Source organism: Colias philodice, chromosome 9 (assembly GCF_061535455.1).
Source record: "Colias philodice isolate Cphi_HAF_F1 chromosome 9, ilColPhil1 Martin Lab GWU primary, whole genome shotgun sequence".
Lineage (NCBI taxonomy): Eukaryota > Metazoa > Arthropoda > Insecta > Lepidoptera > Pieridae > Colias > Colias philodice.
Window position 1 is genome coordinate 13,157,645 of NC_143094.1, and position 22,984 is coordinate 13,180,628.

General features: G+C 34.1%; 2 protein-coding genes and 2 long non-coding RNA genes across 4 annotated transcripts in view; 2 read left to right on the plus strand and 2 right to left on the minus strand.

Annotated features, from left to right (window-relative positions):
- Nucleotides 1-22,984, plus strand: part of LOC149486210 (uncharacterized) — a 493,671-nt gene that overhangs the window by 254,442 nt on the left and 216,245 nt on the right. The gene's annotated exons all lie outside the window — the stretch shown is intronic.
- Nucleotides 1-22,984, minus strand: part of Madm (MLF1-adaptor molecule) — an 87,352-nt gene that overhangs the window by 57,094 nt on the left and 7,274 nt on the right. The window lies entirely within an intron of this gene.
- LOC149486221 (uncharacterized) lies at nt 389-22,334 on the minus strand. The gene is made up of 4 exons (XM_089698557.1): nt 22,320-22,334; nt 21,201-21,421; nt 1,294-1,355; nt 389-1,219 (listed from the first exon to the last, which is right to left on the minus strand). The coding sequence occupies exons 1-4, from the start codon at nt 22,332-22,334 to the stop codon at nt 1,179-1,181; spliced, it is 339 nt and encodes a 112-aa protein (XP_089554683.1). The 3' UTR covers nt 389-1,178.
- Nucleotides 17,141-18,426, plus strand: LOC149486222 (uncharacterized). Its single transcript, XR_016316109.1, has 2 exons — nt 17,141-17,565; nt 18,084-18,426. It is a non-coding gene; the product is annotated as an uncharacterized LOC149486222 (long non-coding RNA).

Consider the following 22,984-nt stretch of genomic DNA (forward strand, 5'->3'; position numbering starts at 1 on the left):
GCTAGTTATTAATAATTATTATCATTTCGTAATGTTTACTTTATTACAAAATAATACAGGTTATAAATAATCTTTAAAATAACAAAAAATATTGTTACTCTGAAAAAATGAAATGGTACTCAATAACGCGGACTACTGAATTGATTTAGATAGAATTTGATGCTGACGTAGATATTACATCATGCCCAGAAATGAAAGGTACTATTTCTGAAAGAAGTTATAAACCCTAATTCTTCTCAGTCAAAGTCAAGAGTGGAAGATATCACTTATTAGTGATATCTTCCACTCTTGACTCGGTAAAACTGATGCGAAACTTTGGATGTTAATTTGTATATTTTTTTGTTAGTTGTTACTTAATCACGTCAAGACTATTACCAATTTTGATAAAATATAGCTAATTGCCTGGATTTACACATAGGATACTTTTTATCCGAACTGAACACTTCTGTGGGAAAAAACAGGATTCACGATATAACCTAATTCCACGCGGGCAAAGCCACGGTCGGAATGATATTTTTTTAAATAAAAAAATTGTTTAAAAAAAAACACAAAATATATTGACGCATGTATTTATTTTTTGCACTCTATTATAATTGTAATTATTCATTACAAATAATCAAAATAAAATAGCCAGAACAAAGTTAGGCCCTGGTAGGGTAGGTAGGCAGGTACAGCAATATGAGACGAACACTGGCTTATTTATACTAATAATAATGTATTATAAACATTAAATTAAGTTTACAACAAAAATACATAATATTAGCTAATGTGAAAACGAATCAACCAATCATCCCACAACAATGAAATGTGCACACAAATATTCATCCAAATCGGTTCATGTGATTAGGAGGAGTGACTGCAGCGCCATCTTCCGGGCCCAAGTGTGTTTCCAGATCACCCAGGAACTCAATTTAATATACTTACACAAAATTTTTCGAAATGAAAACTCACATTACTATGTAAATATGAATATAAACCTGTTTTAGTACTAAGCAATTTCCCGCACAGGTGTAGTAAGTATAAATGAAATAAATATCAACATCAAATTCTTTATACAACATACTTATCTACCACCTACTAAGAAATGTAATTCTTGAAATTTTTTCGTATTTTTTTAAATATAATACTACTCCAATGAGCTCCTGTTCCATATTACGGCCACCATACTTCCACTAAGTTCACCATGATTTTTTATTTCTTTGCACTTTGTTGCTTTTTGCTAAAAATGGAATCATGCGATAAAACCAGTAGAGAGTTGATAACATACATTTTTGACTGAATAAAGGTACTTACGAAGGAGTGGGTTCACATTGTGAACAATCAGCGGGTTTATTTTCCTTCTGGATTCCGGATTTCTGAAAAGATTATCTATGCTATAAATGAAAAAAATCTTACACATTCGTTATGTACTTAAAACAGGGGTACATATCAAACATCGTCTATAATACAATTATCATCAAATTTAAAATAAAACCAACTTACTTCATTAATTTGTTCCAATTGTAAGCATTCTTTTTCCTCCAACCTTTATGTTTCTTCTTCTTATTTTCTTTATTGTCCCCATTTGTCTCATTTTGTCTTATCGTGTTGTCACCCTTTTTTACGATGGCGCGAGCGACACAAGTTCCCCGTGTGACGGCCGTAGCGGGAATGACTCGTGCAGCGATCGGGGTAGGAAGGTACAGGGCGGCTCTCGCTATATTGGCTGGTCGCGCGCTAATTTCAAGTATTTCTTGTTTATTTCAAAACCATCGCATATTTCAAAATTCTAAATCGGTAGACGTATAGGTTGTATGTTTTATAGTTAATATCCAAAAAGTCGTAACTTTACGTTTGTTATTTTGAAGATGCCAGAGATTAAAAAAAAATAACAATGAGAACTTTGTATTTTTTTTCTATCGAGAAAATATCATGGAATCATGTTTCTAAAACGGTAGACGTATTGTGTTACTATTGAACTTTCTTGTCAAGAATTTTCATCACGACAACTTTAATAATATAAAAATTACGAAGGTTTAAAAAGGGCCGTAAATGTTAGAAAAATTAATTCATCACCTTAATTAACTGTGCTCCGCGGTTTCACCTGCATTGCTCTTGCACCCGCCTATAGCCTTCTTCGACAAATGGGCTATCTAACACCGAAACGACCAAACAAACAAACAAACTCTTCAGCTTTATAATCTTATATATAAAATTCTCGTGTCACAATGTTAGTCTGCATACTCCTCCGAAACGGGTGGACCGATTCTCATGAAATTTTCTGTGCATATCAGGTAAGTCTGAGAATCGGCCAACATCTATTTTTCATATGTACCACGGGCGAAGCCGGGGCGGACCGCTAGTCTTATATATAAAATTCTCGTGTCACAATGTTAGTCTGCATACTCCTCCGAAACGGGTGGACCGATTCTCATGAAATTTTCTGTGCATATCGGGTAAGTCTGAGAATCGGCCAACATCTATTTTTCATATGTACCACGGGCGAAGCCGGGGCGGGCCGCTAGTCTTATATATAAAATTCTAGTGTCACAATGTTAGTCTGCATACTCCTCCGAAACGGGTGGACCGATTCTCATGAAATTTTCTGTGCATATCGGGTAAGTCTGAGAATCGGCCAACATCTATTTTTCATATGTACCACGGGCGAAGCCGGGGCGGACCGCTAGTATTAGTATAGATAGATCGTTTTACTTAAAGAAAATAGTTGATAAGATGTTAGACCAAAAACTACAAGCTACATATGGTCCATAAACTACTACAAATGGTCACAATCTACAATCACAATACAATCTACTACAAATTTACCTACATTGATTTAATAGCGTAGGTCATTATCATAGGACAAGTTTACAAACATCTAGGTCATATTTATATAAACTATGTTTAGAAACGGGCATTAGATACATTTGTACGAAAACCCTATCTATCATTTTCCTGTCCCTGAGGGTAATAAAATAGATCGAAAAGCAACAGCCGTGATTCCCTCGTCAATCGCTATTTTTCGTTATTTATGCTTTATACACTCTTATCACGTACAAATTAAAATACGATTTTAAGTGGTCTCAAATAAGACCATTATTACACAATGGTAACTGCCATTTCTTGATAGCCTTTATATTCATAATAGCTGTGCTCCGCGATTTTACCCGCAGTGCTCCGCTCCTGTTGGTCTTAGCGTGATAATTATATAGCCTTCCTCGATGAATGGATAACCTAACACCGAAATAATTTTTGTAATCGGACCAGTCGTACCCGAGATTAGCACGTTCAAACAAACAAACTCTTCAGCTTTATATTAGTATGGATATAGTCGCTAGCATTGTTAGCTAGCGACTTGTATTTTAATCTTTGCTTTATCTATTTTTCGCATAAATAGTTCTATAGAGAGACGCCACTTAAATGAATACAATACATGTTTCGAATTTTATTTGACGATGAATTTTAGTTGGTTATACAAAACAAAGCCGTTTTGTTCATCCAAACAACAAGTTTACTTATGCATGTTGAACCGCAGCAGTATTAAAAAATATGAAAACAATACATCTGTTCGTTCAACAAAAATAAACATCCATACATCGAAAACAACAAGCATCACAACTCATCCAATGCATTATGCAACAACGACGCTATAACATTCAAAACGTCTATTATTATCAAAGAATTGGCGAAATTTACGATCTAGAAAGTCAGCATGGAAACTGAAAACGAACGTCAGCCGTAAACATGGCGGTTGTGTGCGCAAGTGTCTGTGACGTCAATCGAAAGCGCCAATTATTAGTCCTGAAGATTCAGTACCCCACGCTTTGCCACTAACGGCCAATTATGATAGATCTTTATGGTATTGTAAGCAATTTCAGGTGTCACCTTTTCAACAAATAAATAATTCAAATAAATCTTAACATAAAACATACAAACAGATAATATAAAAATATCCACAAAAACGTAGTACCACCAATTACTAAGGCGTTCATAATATAATATTATACTATTCACAAAAACGATCTAACTACTGTTTATTATAAACGCACTGAAAATTACGTTTTAAAACACCAGACGGTATAAGAGTGCCGTCATTAAATTGTTAAATCCACGCTGCATAGTGGAACAATAGCAAAATGTTGCTAACTACGTTTTGAACATTCCAGGTAATTCTTTCAGAGAAGCTTGGGAATACAATACCATAGAACATTTTACATATACTAGAAACTAGTTATTCTGCGCGGCTTCGCCAGGTTTGTCAAAGGAAATTTTCATAGAAATTAGATGTTTTACCGCGGTCTAAAAAACCTAGCCTATATCACTCTCTGGCGTCCTAACTATCCTACCTAAAAATCATAATATCATAACATCGCTTTGTTGCCTAATGCCTTGAAGGAAAATCAACAAAACACTTTTCCATTTCAATATGTAGCAAGTACGTTATAGTTCATACTGCACGTTTAACTAGAGTACAGTAACCGCGGCGATAGTTGATATCGTTATCATGTTTTACGACCTGCCTCACGCCGGCCGCGGCGTGACGTCACGCGTTGGAAGCCGGGGACCTTGGCCGATTCCACCAGCCGCTGGCCAATTAGTGGCTGCTCCAAAATACGTTTATTGCCCTAATCTTTCATTATATTTATAGTTCGCGATGCGCATAATGACTTTGGTGATACATGGCTTCATAACAGGGTTTCCTTAATTAAAATATCTTTTGGTTCTTTTGACTATATTCCCATTCTTACCAACATTCCAATAGGATTAAATAATAAAAAAAATCACTTTTCTAATAAATCAAAATTAATCCTTGTAGCTATGTTTCGATAAAGGCGGCAAATAAAACGTTTTCTGTTTCCATAATAAGGTAATCCGATTACGCGGGCTCTGTTGGGATGGAGCCCTCTGTGGAATATTTCTGCGCCAAAGCGTTCACATTGTCGTCACATATTGCCAAATATTATTAACAATTTCCGTACGCGCGAGTATCTTTCGTAGATAGCATCGACTCGCTATCAAACATCTATTAAATACAAGAGTAAAGTAATTAAAATACAGTTAAATATTCTAATATAAATGGCATTAACTTCATGAACGACAAAAATATTAAACCGACACAGAGGCGTTCTTGTATTATTATAAGATCAACCAACTACAATAACACACAGCTACGCAAACAATGACAAAAGGAGATGATTTTCAAAAAAATGTCAAACGCTTGGGCCAGTCATGGTGCCTATAACGATTGCAGCCGGGGCGCCGACGGCCACGGAGTCACGTAGCCCCAACTCTCTGCGGACGATTTGTCACTATCAGCCACCGATGTAGGGGAATAAATTATAACGTTGGACCATCTGTGCGTTTATAATCAAGTGTTGCTACGTTTGCATTTCGATGGGCTCTCGGATTAAATGCGATTGATTGTTTCGTAGATACATCGAGACACTTTGTAGCGTCTAATAAATAAAAGAGATGAGGGTAATTTGTTGCCACTTGCCGGTGTGTAGTTCGCTATAAATAGTTATTACAGCTGTTATTTTGTGGTGCGCTAATGCATGCAGAAAATTTCCAGAATTTATAACATAACGTATAAATTTATATAAAAACGCGTTTTTATTACTGCTTTGCAAGGCTTTTAATTCGTCGAAATTCTAGAGACAATTACCAAAATTTTCCTAAAATTCGTGCCAGTCACTGCCAACCGCAAGTGATCAGAAATTTACACATTTATTGTTCTAGAAATAGAGCACTTACATACATGCAAATTGATACAGTACAAACCCGTCGACCTTAGGAAAAATTCGCACGCCATACGTCACATGCTATATCATCGTATCATTTTATATAGTACAGATCGGTGATAAAACATTCTGCGTCATCATGGCACTGCCGAGGAAAATTAATACGTATTAAATTTTATTACAGCATGCCATTATTCAATAAATTTATCGGTGCATTTTCACTTATCTACGTAGGTACAAACTTAGCGTAAAACTTTCCACTTGGACGCCGAAATATATAATTTCATTTTGCTACATGAGTCAGAATCGTGAACAATACTATCATTGACAAGAGGAATATTAATTTGACTTTGATATATTGTTGAAAATAGGACGCGAAGGAGTAAACGCCCAAAATTGGTGACGATGGAAAATCTAATTTTCAAAGTTAACACAATCATGTTTAATAAATTCAAGTACAATTATAGGTATGTACATAATTTGGATGTAAAATTAAGTTATTGCTGTAGAGGATTAGCAGTTATATAAATCATTGTACTATGGATAACAACACTCAAAGAATCTTATTGATAAACCGTGCCAATTGCAAGATTGAATCCCTGATTGCAGAGTAATCTTCAATTTTGTGGTAATGTAATAAGACTTTAGCCTCGGGACGCACGCGGCTTCGCTTTAGAACTATTTTGTAGGTTAACGGAGCACAGCCAGAGGGCACAGCCTAAAAGCCTTTCATTTCATGAAACTTCAATTTCACCAAGTTTATAGGTTGGGACTTAGCGTCGCAAAAAATTCTTTAGAGACGTTATCTGAAATTGTTCAATGGCTTTACCAATAGTTTCGGGATTATCGTCTCCTAATTGTTATTTGTTCGTAAAACATGGTCTTTCTTGTAAAATGTTTTATTTACTAACAACGAGAACATTTAATGCCTTATAACAACGGATTATCCAAATCTCTTAAGTAGATTATTGCCTAGTAAAATAAATGAACAACATCGTAACATCTTAAACACATTAAAAGATTTTCGCAGAACCGATGAACAGTGTGTTGTCGGCAAACTTTAACAAATACAAAAGTGTCAAGTTTCGCAACGTTTACATACATATTTTGTTCTTCCATTATTTTTTCAATCGCCGAGAATTCCGAGACTTCTGAGTGTTTTGTAAACATAGTGACAATCAATATTGATTTCATAGTTATGGAGTAATGTTTTAAAATATTCTAACATTTACGGATGTTTACTGGCATCACAACCCAACAGATATTGTAACTAAACCTCAATAAAACTGGAAAGCTAGTGCAAGTCAGCTCGAACATGAGTAATTCCCACTTTGCAGTTGAGCTCCGCAACTCGAGTCGAAAATTACCAAGTGCGCAGCCAGTATCGTTCGTTTAACCGCAATTTAAAGTAATAAATCCTCGGATAAGTTTTCGTTTAGATAAAAACACATCTGCCGATACTCGATTCGTGTTTACTACGGCACTACCATATAAATCTTGGTACTTTTTGTCTCGCGTCAATACGCGCCGGCGCTGTGCACTTTTTGCTCAAGTCGCAAAAACATACGCAAAATAACGGTGCCGTTCATGAATGTAATGATGGGTATCGTCGGACACGCGATTTTATCAATTTCTTAATGCAAATTTTGGTAGCGTGCTTGGTTACTGTTATAACTGGGTATAACATATTCATTTTCAATCTGGTCAGATGTGTTTTTGTATGTAAACGATCGTCGCGTTTCCTGTTGTAAAATACTAAACAAATGTAGGTAACAAAAATATAAGTTTTAAAGGAACAACCTTAATGCTGTTTGCATTTGTAATTTTAGCATTCCAATCACCCGCATAATTATTCTTTATAATTCTCCTGCGTTCATTACAACGTTTCTGCTATCCAATTTGGCATTTTAGCAATTATTCCACCACGAGAATCCATCTGCATCACTATTATTGTTTACTTCCTTCTTACCTATAATCCGCCCAAATTGTAAAGCTTTCCCTTGTCCTTTAGACAGGCCTTTACAGAAGGACCAGCACGTACAATGGTTACTACATCGTCACACACAGTCACACATCGGCCGCATCACCGCATGAATCACCACGGGGACGGATGGTGAATCACGCCTGTAACGATCTCATTACCATAATTGAAGTACCGTGTGTATTAAAGGAGTTGCTAACGTGGAAGAAATTATAAATACACTGGGCGTGTGTGCAGCTTAGGACATGATGCGGTTTAGTGTAGGCACTTTTATGTAATTGAGGACGTGATTCTATAACAGATTGTTGTTTATTTTTAGTAGTCAACGTGAAATATTAAACAAATAAGTTTATGGTGCTAAAATATAAATAACTGATGGCGTGTTCTCACTTTTCCTCTTTTTATCAAAATTAATAGTATGAAATTTTTAATGTACCTACAACAAAAATCTGTCATAGGAATAACAATAAATTTCTTTTAAATTTGAGCACTAGCAGTTCCCTTACTGAATCTTATCCACTACGAAATCTAACCCAAGGTTCACTACATATCTAAGGCTTAACAAAGGGACCAATGAAAGGCCATAGCCAGTACCGGTAAAGCCTTAAAATAACCGCGGCAATTAATCTCGGTGTAACACTTAATGAGGGAACCTAGCATTCCTCTCCCGGGAGGGTGAGGTGAGACCATTCCGGTTAATCGCTGCTATTTCCTGCTGCTAAATATTATGTTACCGGAGTACCTACAGCTTTGTATTGCTTACGTTTTTAAGTGTCTGTAGAGGACTTTGAGTTATCGTTATTAGACGATGTGTCACTAATATAGTTGCACTTCTTTTCTGGGAATCGTTGGATTAAGTATATAAAGTTTTTGGTAATGAAACGGTGGAGCTATAATGATATTAGAAAGTAGTAATGAACCATTATCTTCTTATATATAAAAATGAATCGCAAAATGTGTTGGTAAGCGCATAACTCGAGAACGGCTGAACCGATTTCGATAATTCTTTTTTTATTATATTTCTTGAAGTACGAGGATGGTTCTTATGTAGAGAAAACGTAAACATGTACCACGGGCGAAGCCGGGGCGGACCGCTAGTTTCTAATAAAATTAATTTACCTGAAGTAGAAAATGTAATACTGGAAATAAGGTTACACGTCGCAGGGGAATTGTCATAGGATTATGACAAAATTACAACAAGGGAAATCTTTATAATTTATTGGTAGTTGTATGACTAATTTAATTTAACGATCGCTGCTCATATCACGTGAAACAATCTAATTTCTATGGGAAATGGTTAGTTTTTGTCCACGAACTTACTGGAGCAATGACCTGCAAAGCTTCGTTAATAAATAATATCTAAATAAAGTCACATTAGGATGGACATTTTATCAAATCATTTATTATTTTACGTCGTAGTCATGATAAAATAGAATTAAATGAGTAGGCGGATTTGCCGAGAGCGTGCATATTTAGATTTTGAACTTGTAACCCAAAGATGATCTTGATCTCTGATATTTGAATATTCGTTTATTTGTGTATAAACGGTATCATTGGAAAGAAATAAATCCAGTTGTTTGTGTTCAAAATCAATACGTTACGATCACAATAAAGCTATTTTTACCGACCCAGAGATTGGCCAATAAATAACGATGTTTTCGCGACCTTATCATTACGATGTACAGCAAAGAGATCGGTTTCTAATGTACGGCTATAAATTACAATAAGGCGCGTCAGGACAGCGGGCACGGAGATGCTAGGCTATATGCAAAGATTTACAAACCGAACATTGCTTTTAAGAGCTAGTGGACGTTTTTTGCTTTGGTCCGAAGAAAACTATCACCTTCACAATGCCTTCACATGTTCTTTACTACCGAATGCATCAAATTTGAGAATGTATATTGGACACTTTCAATGCATTTTTTTGTTTCTACCATCGAGATAATTTTTTTTTATTACAATTTCCATCATACCTAAAACTTTGATGGGATCTTTGGATGAAATCCTTAGATATATCGTCCAGCTTTTCGGGGTCCAGAAACAGTTGCAAGTGCAGTTGCAGTGGCAAGTCCAACAATGGACGTGGGCGTGCCACGGACCACGAACCACCCCGGTATTGGTAAATGGGACACTGGCGGTGAAAGTGCGCTAGTAGAAACCTGCCGACTGAGCTGGCGTGTGATATACTAATTCAGTACGGCTTGCTTTGTTTTATACTTGAACGTTTTGTGATTACATTTGTAAGATATTACTGCATATTTTCTTTATAAGCCAGAAAATCGTACCATACTGCAACGAGACCGTTTTAGAACGCATGCACATCGATTCCAAAGCAGAAAATTTACATAATTGACACGTTAGCGATAATTTACAAGGCAGCATTCAATACGAGAAAGATAACTGCGCTAGTGAACATTTCTCCGAAAGCGCAGATTGAACAGTTTGAGTCTCGCGAACGACCTATTATCCTTAATCATACAACTTACGAGGTAAATTACGCTAGTGCCAGCAATGACCTCTTTAGCCGGCCATTAAATCGGTTCTTGAAATAGATATGTTAAAAATAGCACGCCAATATAATTGTTTGCGTTGTTAAGTTATTATTAAATGGCAAACATTACGATTTACTTTACACATTATACAACCAGCACACCATCTCTCGTGTGCACTTCACGTTATCGCTCGACCCGCTTCAAGTTTTTATCATCGCAAGAAAAAAATATAGAATTTTCATTTTACATATATTTTCTCATACAAATTAATCGGATTTATAATACATAATACATAGTAGCAGATATACACCTTATTTATCTAAATGCCCAGAGGAACAAGTTTTCACTCTAAAAATAAAATAAATAACATTACACAGGACATAACTAATTAAAACATACCTACTGAAAGTCATCTATTTATTCTTTTTTCTTCGTTACTGTCCCTACACAGTACGCACCTCGCACAAGTCGGCAACAATCACAACACCATCAGCCCTCTTACGCCGGAGCAGCCCACGCGACAGGAGGCAGGATTTATCGACCCTCCGCGAGCTCTCTGTTGCTACGTGCTTTCCAAACCCATTATAGTATCGGTGAAAGCTCGCTGAATTAATATAACCATTTGTTCTGCGGATACTGCTTGAGATTTCCAATTTCAACCAGATATTTTAGATGTGTGCATTTGCGCTAACAATTAGCATAACAATTTCACAAGTATGCACTTTCGTTTGTACGGTCGACAAAAAAGTCGGTCAGTTATTTTATTGTATCGATTGCCTTTTAGCATGATTAATCTACCTGTTATTGTTCATTAAATAAAAATGAAGATTTATCGTTTGAATATTTGTAACAAGAGCCAAATGCAAATCGACAATATTCCAATACTTTATCGTGCGTGGGCTAAAACATTATTTCATCCGTTTCCATTCAGTCAAAACCGGGATGTGCTATTACTACTTAAATCACATTAAGGACATATACCTCCTAAAGACGTATAAAGCGACCTAATTGAAAATAAGCAAGATTGCCCCGTCGACAGGCAGCCCACAGCCCACAATGCCATTTATCTGGCAAGCCGTCCGCGTCACGGTTCAACGTTTCCTTTCAATGCCACCACTGTTTCATATTATAGTTACGAGATATCAATCCGTTTGCAATTAATATCCCGTTTGCAATTAATATCCACACGTCTTTGTTTTCATGTTTGTTTAGTGCATCGTGTTGATTTTACATTTCCATCTATTAGTATATTATGGGATTGAAGAGTTATTTTATTAGCTTGCTTGGATATTATTTTTGTCTTTAAATTTTATTTCTGAATGTTGAAAAAACATGTGACGTGTGTTAAAGTAACATAGAGCGTTGTAACATTTTCAATTAATATTCGACAGTGAATAACTGGCAGGTTTCGCAAAATATTTTCAGTAAACAAAAATACAACAGAACAATGTTTGCAGACTTTATTCAAGCCGTATTATATTCGAAAAATATTTTTGAGCCGATTTCGAACTTTCTGAATATATGAAATGACCCGTCAATCGAACACTTATACCTCAGCTAACTACCTATAACCTAAATGTTAAACTTTTATTAATTCTTGTTTATTTTTTGATCATTGAAATTATAAAATAACACTGATTCATTGCTTTAGTAGAAGAGAGGCAGTCTTTTAAATATATATATGTTCACCATTTTTATTTCTATTAAGTACGAAATTTATAAACATTTTCAAATGTTTATCATATTGTCTCAAATTTATTGTTTAGAGTTAAGACAACTAAATAAGCAAAATCCTCTTGACTAGCCATAAACCATAGTTTATCAGTTATCAAAAACAGCGAAGCAGTGCCCTCCGACCGGCCGCGGCGCGGCGCACCGAGCAGCCTTTCTCCCGTCTGCCGGCTGTCTGCTGATCGGCGGGCCTCATTGCCCATTGGTGATGTAACACTTTCTAAATTGCCATCGAGTAAGCGTAGCATTTTTCGAATTGAATACATTTTACAGAGAACGAGATATTTATCTATTTAAATTATTAAGTAATAGGTACAGGAAATCCATTATTTTGTAGCAGTGTCTTGTATTTAATAAAGAAATAAGAATATACCATGCTATTGCATATATGGGTACATAACTACTGTGGTTTTTGTAAAACACTACAATCACACTTTACTAGTGGGTAAGTAGTGCAGTTATTTCTATTTGCATAATAATCACAATTGCTAATGGTTCAAAAACATTTCACATTTCCAATAGATTTCTACACTTTCGTTTTTTGTGCATTTAATTGTGATAATGACAAATGATAACGCAGGCTTAGTTGTTATGTGGTTAGATCCCCCCATTTTAATCGAATTGTTAAACGCAAATTGTAGTAGATAATATCCAAAAATCTAAGCAATACAATAAATTGACAATAAACAATAACTGTACATATCATTCATTGTAATAATTCATTCACTAATCAAAGTACTACATCTATTTATGCTAAATCGACTTCGTGATCAGCCATTTCGTGACCAAATACAGTAAACAGTCTACATTGTTACTTGTTACGCTTGCTGCTAAATAAATAACCAGTGATTTAATGAATTCGCTAATTAATAGACGTGATTATAATAACATGATCTTGGCAATTACAAATACAGAAGTTGGCAAAACTACTGCGTACCGAGTCATCGAGTCTTACTGCTTAACTACGTTAATGTAGGTAGAACTAATCTACAAAGTTTTCACGATAAGTAGGATTCATGATAAAATATCACTTGAAATGTTTTTGATTCAAATAAAGTTTTTATAAATTAGAAATTGTAAAATCATTAAGAAAACAATTGCAAAAAAGGGTAGTGACTAGCACTACCTAATGAAAAACGATTAAACAGTATCCTATGATTCTTAACAATATGGACGACAGCGATAGTCAATAACCGATATTTTTCAGGCAAAGCGAAATTTATCGCAATGAAGTTGACATAAGAGACAAAATAAAGATCGTAATGTGAAAGACCCAGGAAATGGTAAAGGAATGATAATCCCAGTCTGCATCGCTTAAACTCAAATAAACTATTCGTTAGAAGGAGCCTAAATTACATCATGTAAATTTAAAAACAATTCATGTGAAACCGAGCCCACGTAAACTAATAAAACCGGCCAAGTGCGAGTCGGGCTCGCGCACAAAGGGTTCCGTAGCAGCAAATATAATAAATTACAGTTAAATCAACCTATCTCAAAAACTATAAGAGATACTTTGATCAAACCAAAAATCGTTGAAAGAGTTAATTAGCATGCATCACCTCTATTTTTTTTAGAATTTTATACCCCGTAGTTATAAAAATAGAGGGGGGGGGACATACTTTTTACGACTTTGAGAGCTGATATCTCAAAAACCGTTCACTTTAAGAAAAATGTTTTTTAGAAAACTTTATATCATTTTAAAAGACCTTTCCATTGATACCCCACACGGGTATGTACATCGAAAAAAAAAATTTCATCCCTCAGTTACATGTATGGGGGGCCCCACCCCCAATTCTTTTTTTTACTATTTAGTGTCATATTTTTGTAGCGGTTCATACAACACATATTCCCATCAAATTTCATCACTGTAGTACTTATAGTTTCCGAGTAAATCGGCTGTGACAGACGGACAGACGGACAGACGGACAGACGGACATGACGAAACTATAAGGGTTCCGTTTTTGCCATTTTGGCTACGGAACCCTAACAAACGTACTTTCCTTGAAACATAATATACCCTTTCATAGAATACAATCGCCTTGGTCTTTGCTTATTAAAAATTCCTTGCCTCTGTTAGACGAAGTGAGTAGAGCGAGATCGTAAATTCCTCACCTTTCACGCGAATTTTGCTAGATAATTCCCATGTGCCAACTTTATTATGTACAATAATATTGAAATTCAATAAAAGCTCCACATCAGACAACTAGAGAAAAAACAAGTTTATTTCTTCTTCTATTAACCAAAGCCAAGAAACCTAAAAAAGAAAAATGCTCTGAATATAAGACAGACCTTCCGAATTCATAGTTACAATATTATCTACGAGACGATTATTTCTATCACTATTAACCAAAGAAAGCTGATTAAAAATGGAGGCACCATTCCGCAACAGAGTTTTTAATTATTATGATCTTCCAACAGAAGATTGGAAGCGAGATTAAAAATATATAGCGCCCTGTAAAGCGTATAATGTGAACTACAGTTCAATAAATAACGAGCGCCGCAACCGAGCTAAGACCGTATTCACGTTGGCTGTGGTAACGTATTCAGCTCGATATTAAACCGATCTAGGTAGACTATATTTAAATTAAAATCCGGTGTACCTATATAACATTGTACATAATCATATTGTTACAGGCATTACATGCAGATAATTGCTTTACGTCTGTTTAATATAATTTGTAGGGATGTAACGATACATGATTTTGCCGATACGATACCGATACCGATATTTGTAGTAATGTATCGGCGATACCGATACCGATACCGATATCGATGGCTTGGTAGAAAAATAAATAGTGAATTATGCATAAAAAGTTACCAGCATTTAACAGAGACAACTGTTAATCGTATTCTTTTAATTAAAAATGCCAAATCAAAAAACAACAAAACCATTTATTTTAGTATTATTATTTTACGAAGTCAGTTAAACTTTAAGTGATATACATATAATCAGTACCTAATAAAATTTTACTATTGGTAGAGTTTTTTCAGAAAACAAAGTGCGCACGCGCGGGCGGCCTCCCGCATCGTTCATTGGGCGCGGGTTTTTGAATTATTTGATATCAAAAAAATTGGTTGTTTGTAAAGTAGGTTTACGATCGAGATGTTTACGTGATAACATAATGCAGTGGCAGCGCTCGAGATGAAACGGGAGATCGGTCCGTCTCTCTCTCGTTATACCTGCGATCGCGCTCGTGAGGTTTTGGTGTGACACAAGTTTATGAACATGTCACCCGACTAAAACGATTTTAAAAACGTTATCACGTTAAAAATTAAAAAAATTCAAAATTATTTATTTCTTTCCTTTACATAAACAAATTTGTGATTGGAACACTCCTAGTAAGCAAATAAAATGCTTGTGTCAGGAGGTTCCGCTCTTCCTTAACACTATTACAGAAACAGAAATAAAACAATATGAATGAATACAATGCAAAAACATAAAAGAAAAGAAAGAAATTTAATAAAAAAATATCGGTATCGGTTGATTTATTATCGGCGATACCGATATATCGGCTTGCCGATATATCGGCCGATATATCGGTATCGGTATCGGTATCGTTACATCCCTAATAATTTGATTACCTATGGTTTTTGATTTTAAACTTTAGGATCTTTCGAAGTTCTTATAGAATTTAGGCATGAAGCTTCACAATTCAGACAAAGCTTTACATTAATATGAAAACTCGCAACTCCCAAGTTGTTGTATTATCGATTTATGTATGCGAATATTGTACTACGTTCTCTCTATTGTACATATTCAAAGGCAGTATTACATTTTATCTACAGAAAAATATCTGGTCTTTTGTAATTGCAGCACTGCGTTATAATTTAAGGATAGTTACAATGGTGAACAAATTTCTAGTCATAAAATTAGGTGATAAACTAAACGTAACAGTTCGTAAGTACTTAAAAATATATGACCCAAATGAGTCATCGACGTCCATTATAGTAACACATTGGACAAACGGTATACCGTTATTTATTTATCTAGTACCTACTTTTAACTTCACATTAATCATGTAGTGGAAAATTTAAATGATGAAGTTTTTCCAAATGTTGTGTTTGGGTATCAAGTTCTTTAGAAGAGCTAAAATTCGAATAGCGTAGAAGGTATTGGAAAAAAAACCTGTTCTCAACAGTTTATGGCAAAATATTTATCAAGCACAAGCACCTACATCTTCTAAAGTTCTAATACAGATAAATTACAAATTATTATCTGTCTCATCTTACCTCTTCTAAATGGGATCATTTTACCAGCTAATCTGATAATCCGGTTTTATAGACGGTCAAGATTAAGGCCAAGGAATCCTCATGTTTGTTTTGGTCGAATAAACGTTTCGACATATTTTCTAGATCCAATATAATATCTATCAGATATCCGTAGGTTTAAACACCATTTTCAATAATGAATTTATCCTTTATATGTTCGCAGATATTTGGTAAGATGGCACAAAGAATAAACACTTTCGTGGAACTCTCGTGCAAATAAGAAACAAGTTTTTTTCCTTAATCACCGATCGTCAAATCAAATATGGGCTCTAAATTATCTTCATCATTACGGCTGTCGTTGTCATGTCTGCGGTCCCGTAATGGTCAATTCGTCTTGTAATTTGACTAGAAGCATGTGACGTCACCGCAGCGCGATAGGACATGTCGGAACACGCTTTCGTCTGGACGGTATCGGTTCACGGGCAAAAACACTCATGTTGTGTAATCTTCATCAAGGTTACGTGGATATAATTTATTCAATTAAGACGATACACAAAAAAAAATCCACTGCTTGGCGGGCGGAGTCTAATAGCTCGCTATCGCGAACGCGGGTGTGCGCGAAGTCATTCTTGCAAACTCGCCGCGCTGCCGCTGGCCGACTCGGGACAAACATGTATGGAGTCGTCATACAGTTATAATATTGTTATACATTTATTTAATTGTTGATTTATTGGTTTTATTTTCTTGCTTATAAACAAATAATCTTCTTTTTAACAACTTCTTAGACATTATTAATAATTATTATTATTTCGTAATGTTTACTTTATTACAAAATAATACAGGTTATAATAGGTGCGGTCGGAATGATATTTTTTTAAATAAAAAAAATGTTTTAAAAAAAACACAAAATATATTGACGCATGTATTTATTTTTTGCACTCTATTATAATTGTAATTATTCATTACAAATAATCAAAATAAAATAGCCAGAACAAAGTTAGGCCCTGCAGGGCTATTGTCTAATTTTGACACATTAAGTGATCAACATAGTTTTGATGATCACTGAACTTTGATGTCCACTAAAAATTTAAAGATTTGGTATTGCGTATCTTAGTAAGTGGACATCATGTCACGGTGTATTACGGTGCTTATCAACGATGACATCGAACGTCACTATTTTTTATCGACATTATGCAGCAAAATTAAAAATATATACATTTGGTCGTACATTCCATAAATACGTGAGCATATTTAAATCTTACGTGTTATATTAACCGGAACACTTGGGATTTGAAATGTTTACTCTTATATGGCGCTAAATTCATAACACTTGAATTTTGGTCTGTCTACAATTACAATTTTGGTCGTCGTTTTGTGTACACAAGTGTATTTGAAAGTTAGAAACAGTACATAACAAATGAATAAAACTGAGGTAAGTCTTATAACCCTTGTTTTTAGAGAAATATTAACATTAATTATTTAAATATATAAATTTGAAAATTTTAAATATTTGTATCCTTTAAATTGCTTTGTATAGTTTTATGAAATGTTTAACAAAAATCTATTTTAAAATACATCTAATAAAATGTAAGTTATTTATTTCAAGCACAATTATTATATTGTCTTATGACTATTCATGAGAGCTTCTAAATTAGATAGATTTGTCGGAAAACAGTAATTGAGGAGAATTAAATATTATTTTATTAATTCCCATTAAACTATCCATTATTTTTAAATATACCTACTTGTTATTGTAATAATGTGTTTTACCTTTCTATAAACTACAGATACCTAGTTAGTTGATTAACAAGTTTATCTAATTAATTGTGACAATTTTTTTAATGTATTGAAATCCAAAATAGTTGCTCTAGTTACTCAAAGAAACTACTGAGTACAATATTTAATTTTGAAAATGTAAGTGAATTAAGTATTATGCTATTGTTATTTCAGTAAGCCAAGATGAGAGAGTGCCTCATTGGGCCTATGAGTTGAAAGCAAGCGATTGGCTGTTGAGGAAAGGCATACAGCTGCTATAGAAAAATTAGCTGCATCACTTACCAAGATACAGGAAGATATACATATATAATATATATATTAGTAAATTAAAATGATTTTAAATAGTTTTTGTTCTTTTTTATACTATACATTAATGTAATTTATTATTAATAATTATTTATAACTCTATTCTAAGTTTTTCATAAATAACTGTCTAGATTTAACTAAAAATAACAATTATTGAACACAATCTTTATGGTGTAAATTTCGTTAAAAATAAATAAAAAATATTTTTTTAGATATCAAAAGTTTATTTACTTTAATACCTTGTTTTAACTATTACCTAATTGACACAACTACATCACATTTATATCAGAGCATTAACAACATATTATAATTTATTTATAAATTATACAAGAAATATTGTCATATTCGATTAGAAGCTATAATATTATCTAAGTAAGAAAATATGTTTAATCACAAATACAAGAATAAATAATTATCAGTTAAAACTAATACATTTTTAAGCCATTAAGCACAATAAATATTTATTTAACACTAGCGGTCCACCCCGGCTTCGCCCGTGGTACATGTTTACGTTTTCTCTACATAAGAACCATCCTCGTACTTCAAGGAATATAATAAAAAAAGAATTATCGAAATCGGTTCAGCCGTTCTCGAGTTATGCGCTTACCAACACATTTTGCGATTCATTTTTATATATAAAGATTATACATATCATCTTCTTGAATTCCATAGTCTCTGTACTAATTATTGTTCTCTGGTAAGATCTTGTATAACCTCAACATCATATAGCATCCTCTCCTAAATCCTGAGACATATGTTCACTTCCAGCATCAGAAGCCTGTATTTCGGGTATTTTGGCATTCTGCATATTTGCAATGTTGTGCAGAACAACACATGCATTCACTATTTTACCAGCAGTAACTGGATCATAATGAAGTACTCTATGGGCCAACAAACAACTCCAACGTGCTTTTAATAACACTAAACACCATTCAACAGTATTCCTGACACGGCAATGAAGGTTGGTATAGTATTCTTCAGGTGTCCCGTCATGCTCCTAATATTGGTGTCATCATCCAGAGCCATTGCGCATATCCTGAGTCACCTAAAAACAGGTATAATATTTTATACTCTATGCATACTTCATATGATGCTCACAGAAATTAAATGAAGATTTAGTATTTAATGAAAATGGTTCCAAACATAGGAATCATGTGCTGCACCACCAAATGATGCATCCACATACATTATGTTTAATTTGGAATGAAACTGAAAAGATATACATTAATAATTGTATTATTTTCTATGTAGGTATATCTAAGTATTTATAAATGAGTTATTAATGTCTGTTAAACCTAATACAATACAGATAATTATTAATGTTGAATAGTAAATTTATTGATTTGTAAGTCATCAGTAATAAATTACACATAAAAAAGGAAAAACAAAAGACATGGATATTTTTAGACTTACTATTACTTAATACATTTAATGAAGAAAAATGTTTCCTATTTCAACATCTCCACCACCAGTTGAAAACCAGCCTTTGTCAAACGAAAATTCGCTATAAATTCTCTTTCAGGCAGCTGTAAAGGATCACCACAGGATCACTAGCATCACGTAAGCGTCGCCTTTCAATTCTTAAATCTTAATGCTTTCCTCTTTCTTTCTTCTTCCGCAAATCCAAGTAAAAAAGCACGGGCCATACTTTATAAATTATATGGAATATGGATCCCACTAAAAACCTTTTGGAAAAAATAAAATGGCTATGTATTAATACACTTAAAAAATTCTTTTCTTAATATACATAAAATAGTATAGAAACACTTGAAATAAGACGCTAAATCATATACGTGCTGTTCTTCCTATATCTTGATAATATATTTTTAATATTTAAATTATCCGGATTATAGTGTCGATCACTGAGAATTTACAAAACACTGCTCAATACTAGTTCCTTTCACAATATTATAGTGATCAACCTTTTGATGGTCACTTGGCTTACGGAATACCACTTTATAAACTATCGATACAAAAACACCTGTCAAATGTGTTACGGTGGCTTTCAAGTTGATTTGGTGCTCATGACGTCATTTCAGTTGATAACTTATAATAGCCAATACGAAAAACATGGTTTGACAAGAAATCGTTGAGCACCGTGCAAAGTTATCATCACTATGAAATGTCAAATGAGATACGCAATAGCCCTGCTGGTAGGGTAGGTAGGCAGGTACAGCAATGTGAGACGAACACTGGCTTATTTATACCAATAATAATGTATTATAAACATTAAATTAAGTTTACAACAAAAATACATAATATTAGCTAATGTGAAAACGAATCAACCAATCATCCCACAACAATGAAATGTGCACACAAATATTCATCCAAATCGGTTCATGTGATTAGGAGGAGTGACTGCAGCGCCATCTTCCGGGCCCAATTGTGTTTCCAGGTCACCCAGGAACTCAATTTAATATACTTACACAAAATTTTTCGAAATGAAAACTCACATTACTATGTAAATATGAATATAAACCTGTTTTAGTACTAAGCAATTTCCCGCACAGGTGTAGTAAGTATAAATGAAATAAATATCAACATCAAATTCTATAAACAACATACTTATCTACCACCTACTAAGAAATGTAATTCTTGAAATTTTTTCGTATTTTTTTTAAATATAATACTACTCCAATGAGCTCCTGTTCCATATTACATCCACCATACTTCCACTAAGTTCACCATGATTTTTTATTTCTTTGCACTTTGTTGCATTTTGCTAAAAATGGAATCATGCGATAAAAAAAAGTAGAGCGTTGATAACATACATTTTTGACTGAATAAAGGTACTTACGAAGGAGTTGGTTCACATTGTGAACAATCAGTGGGTTTATTTTCCTTCTGGATTCCGGATTTCTGAAAAGATTATCTATGCTATAAATGAAAAAATCTTACACATTCGTTATGTACTTAAAACAGGGGTACATATCAAACATCGTCTATAATACAATTATCATCAAATTTAAAATGAAACCAACTTACTTCATTAATTTGTTCCAATTGTAAGCATTCTTTTTCCTCCAACCTTTATGTTTCTTCTTCTTATTTTCTTTATTGTCCCCATTTGTCTCATTTTGTCTTATCGTGTTGTCACCCTTTGTTACGATTGCGCGAGCGACACAAGTTCCCCGTGTGACGGCCGTAGCGGGAATGACTCGTGCAGCGATCGGGGTAGGAACTAGGAAGGTACAGGGCGGCTCTCGCTATATTGGCTGGTCGCGCGCTAATTTCAAGTATTTCTTGTTTATTTCAAAACCATCGCATATTTCAAAATTCTAAATCGGTAGACATATAGGCTGTATATTTTATAGTTAATATCCAAAAAGTCGTAACTTTACGTTTGTTATTTTGAAGATGCCAGAGATTAAAAAAAAATAACAATGACAACTTTGTATTTTTTTTCTATCGAGAAAATATCATGGAATCATGTTTCTAAAACGGTAGACGTATTGTGTTACTATTGAACTTTCTTGTCAAGAATTTTCATCACGACAACTTTAATAATATAAAAATTACGAAGGTTTAAAAAGGGCCGTAAATGTTAGAAAAATTAATTCATCACCTTAAGTACTTAAATATAACATACGTAGCGTGATCAAACTCTGCAAACGTTTTGTATTCAATGAAAGAAAATGTCAAGGAAATAACTGTTTTGATGAGGATGATAACTGATAATAAGGATATTAAATTCTGAATAAAAGCGTTTCAAAATTCAGAAATCTCATACAATTTTGGTGATACTGAAAAAAGCAACAGAATTTAGAATAACGATAATCTAAATTCTAATAACTTTCCAATGTATTGGAAGCCTAACTTTTCAATTAAAATCTAAATATACATAGCGTACTAAATTAAACATAAGCGGATAAACTATGAATAAACCTAAGCTTATAAACGTATTAAAAGATTTACATAGAGCCAACCTTTTAGGGGAAACAGTAATCAAACAGGAAGATATTCAAAGCAGTGGGATTTGCAAGCCATTTAGGATAAAATATTTTTTACGATTCAACAAAAGTAACATTGAAGATACCATGTTGCTTGAAACAGAATTCAAAGAGATACATGGAACATTGCAAAAAGGAACAAACAAAAAAGTACCTTCTCCAAGAACATTATCGTTCGATCTAATCGATAGCATAAGATACACTGCTCTCTCTAGAGGAGAGGCATCCTTACACTTTATGGCGGCAAAAAATAAACTAATTGCCGCGTCGCGTGCACCGGCGCTGACGAAGACAAACGTCAAACCACGGACGGAGAGATCACGCAGACGCAAACGTGCAAAGATGGCCAGATCCCAGATCGCGGATTGCGATCACGATATCATTTATAGAAGCTTGGTCTAGTCCAGGGTGGATACATGTAAGCATGCTGCGGATACTGCCAGACGAAATATATTGACGAACTAGTATTTTCTTTATTCGATGTTCAGTCTATGCAGAGATGTTCTTCTTAGAACTATTGTTTCTTAAATCAGTAAGTAAGTGATTGGGGGATAAGTGGAGCCAATTTTGAAATAGAATTTCTGTTAAATGGCGTTTAAAACTAATATGTAGTAGGTAATATTATTTCGCTACAGGTATAATTTTAGTGCTTTACATTCATAATGATTATTATGTTGAGAAGTATTGTCAGAAAAACCTCATGGATATAATTTGTGCGCATTCCTCATAAATACTTAAATAAAGCCTAAATAAAGCAATTATACATTGCTTGTTATAGGATAATGACTCCATTTGGTTATTTAAACTCCTATAATGATG

Bases quoted from the DNA above. Each gene is read 5' to 3' on its own strand.
- LOC149486221 (XM_089698557.1), bottom strand. The intron at 1,356-21,200 runs GTAAGTTGGTTT...TAATCTTTTCAG, and splicing joins AATTGGAACAAATTAATGAA to AAATCCGGAATCCAGAAGGA. The intron at 1,220-1,293 runs GTAAGTACCTTT...TTCCATTTTTAG, and splicing joins CAATGTGAACCCACTCCTTC to CAAAAAGCAACAAAGTGCAA.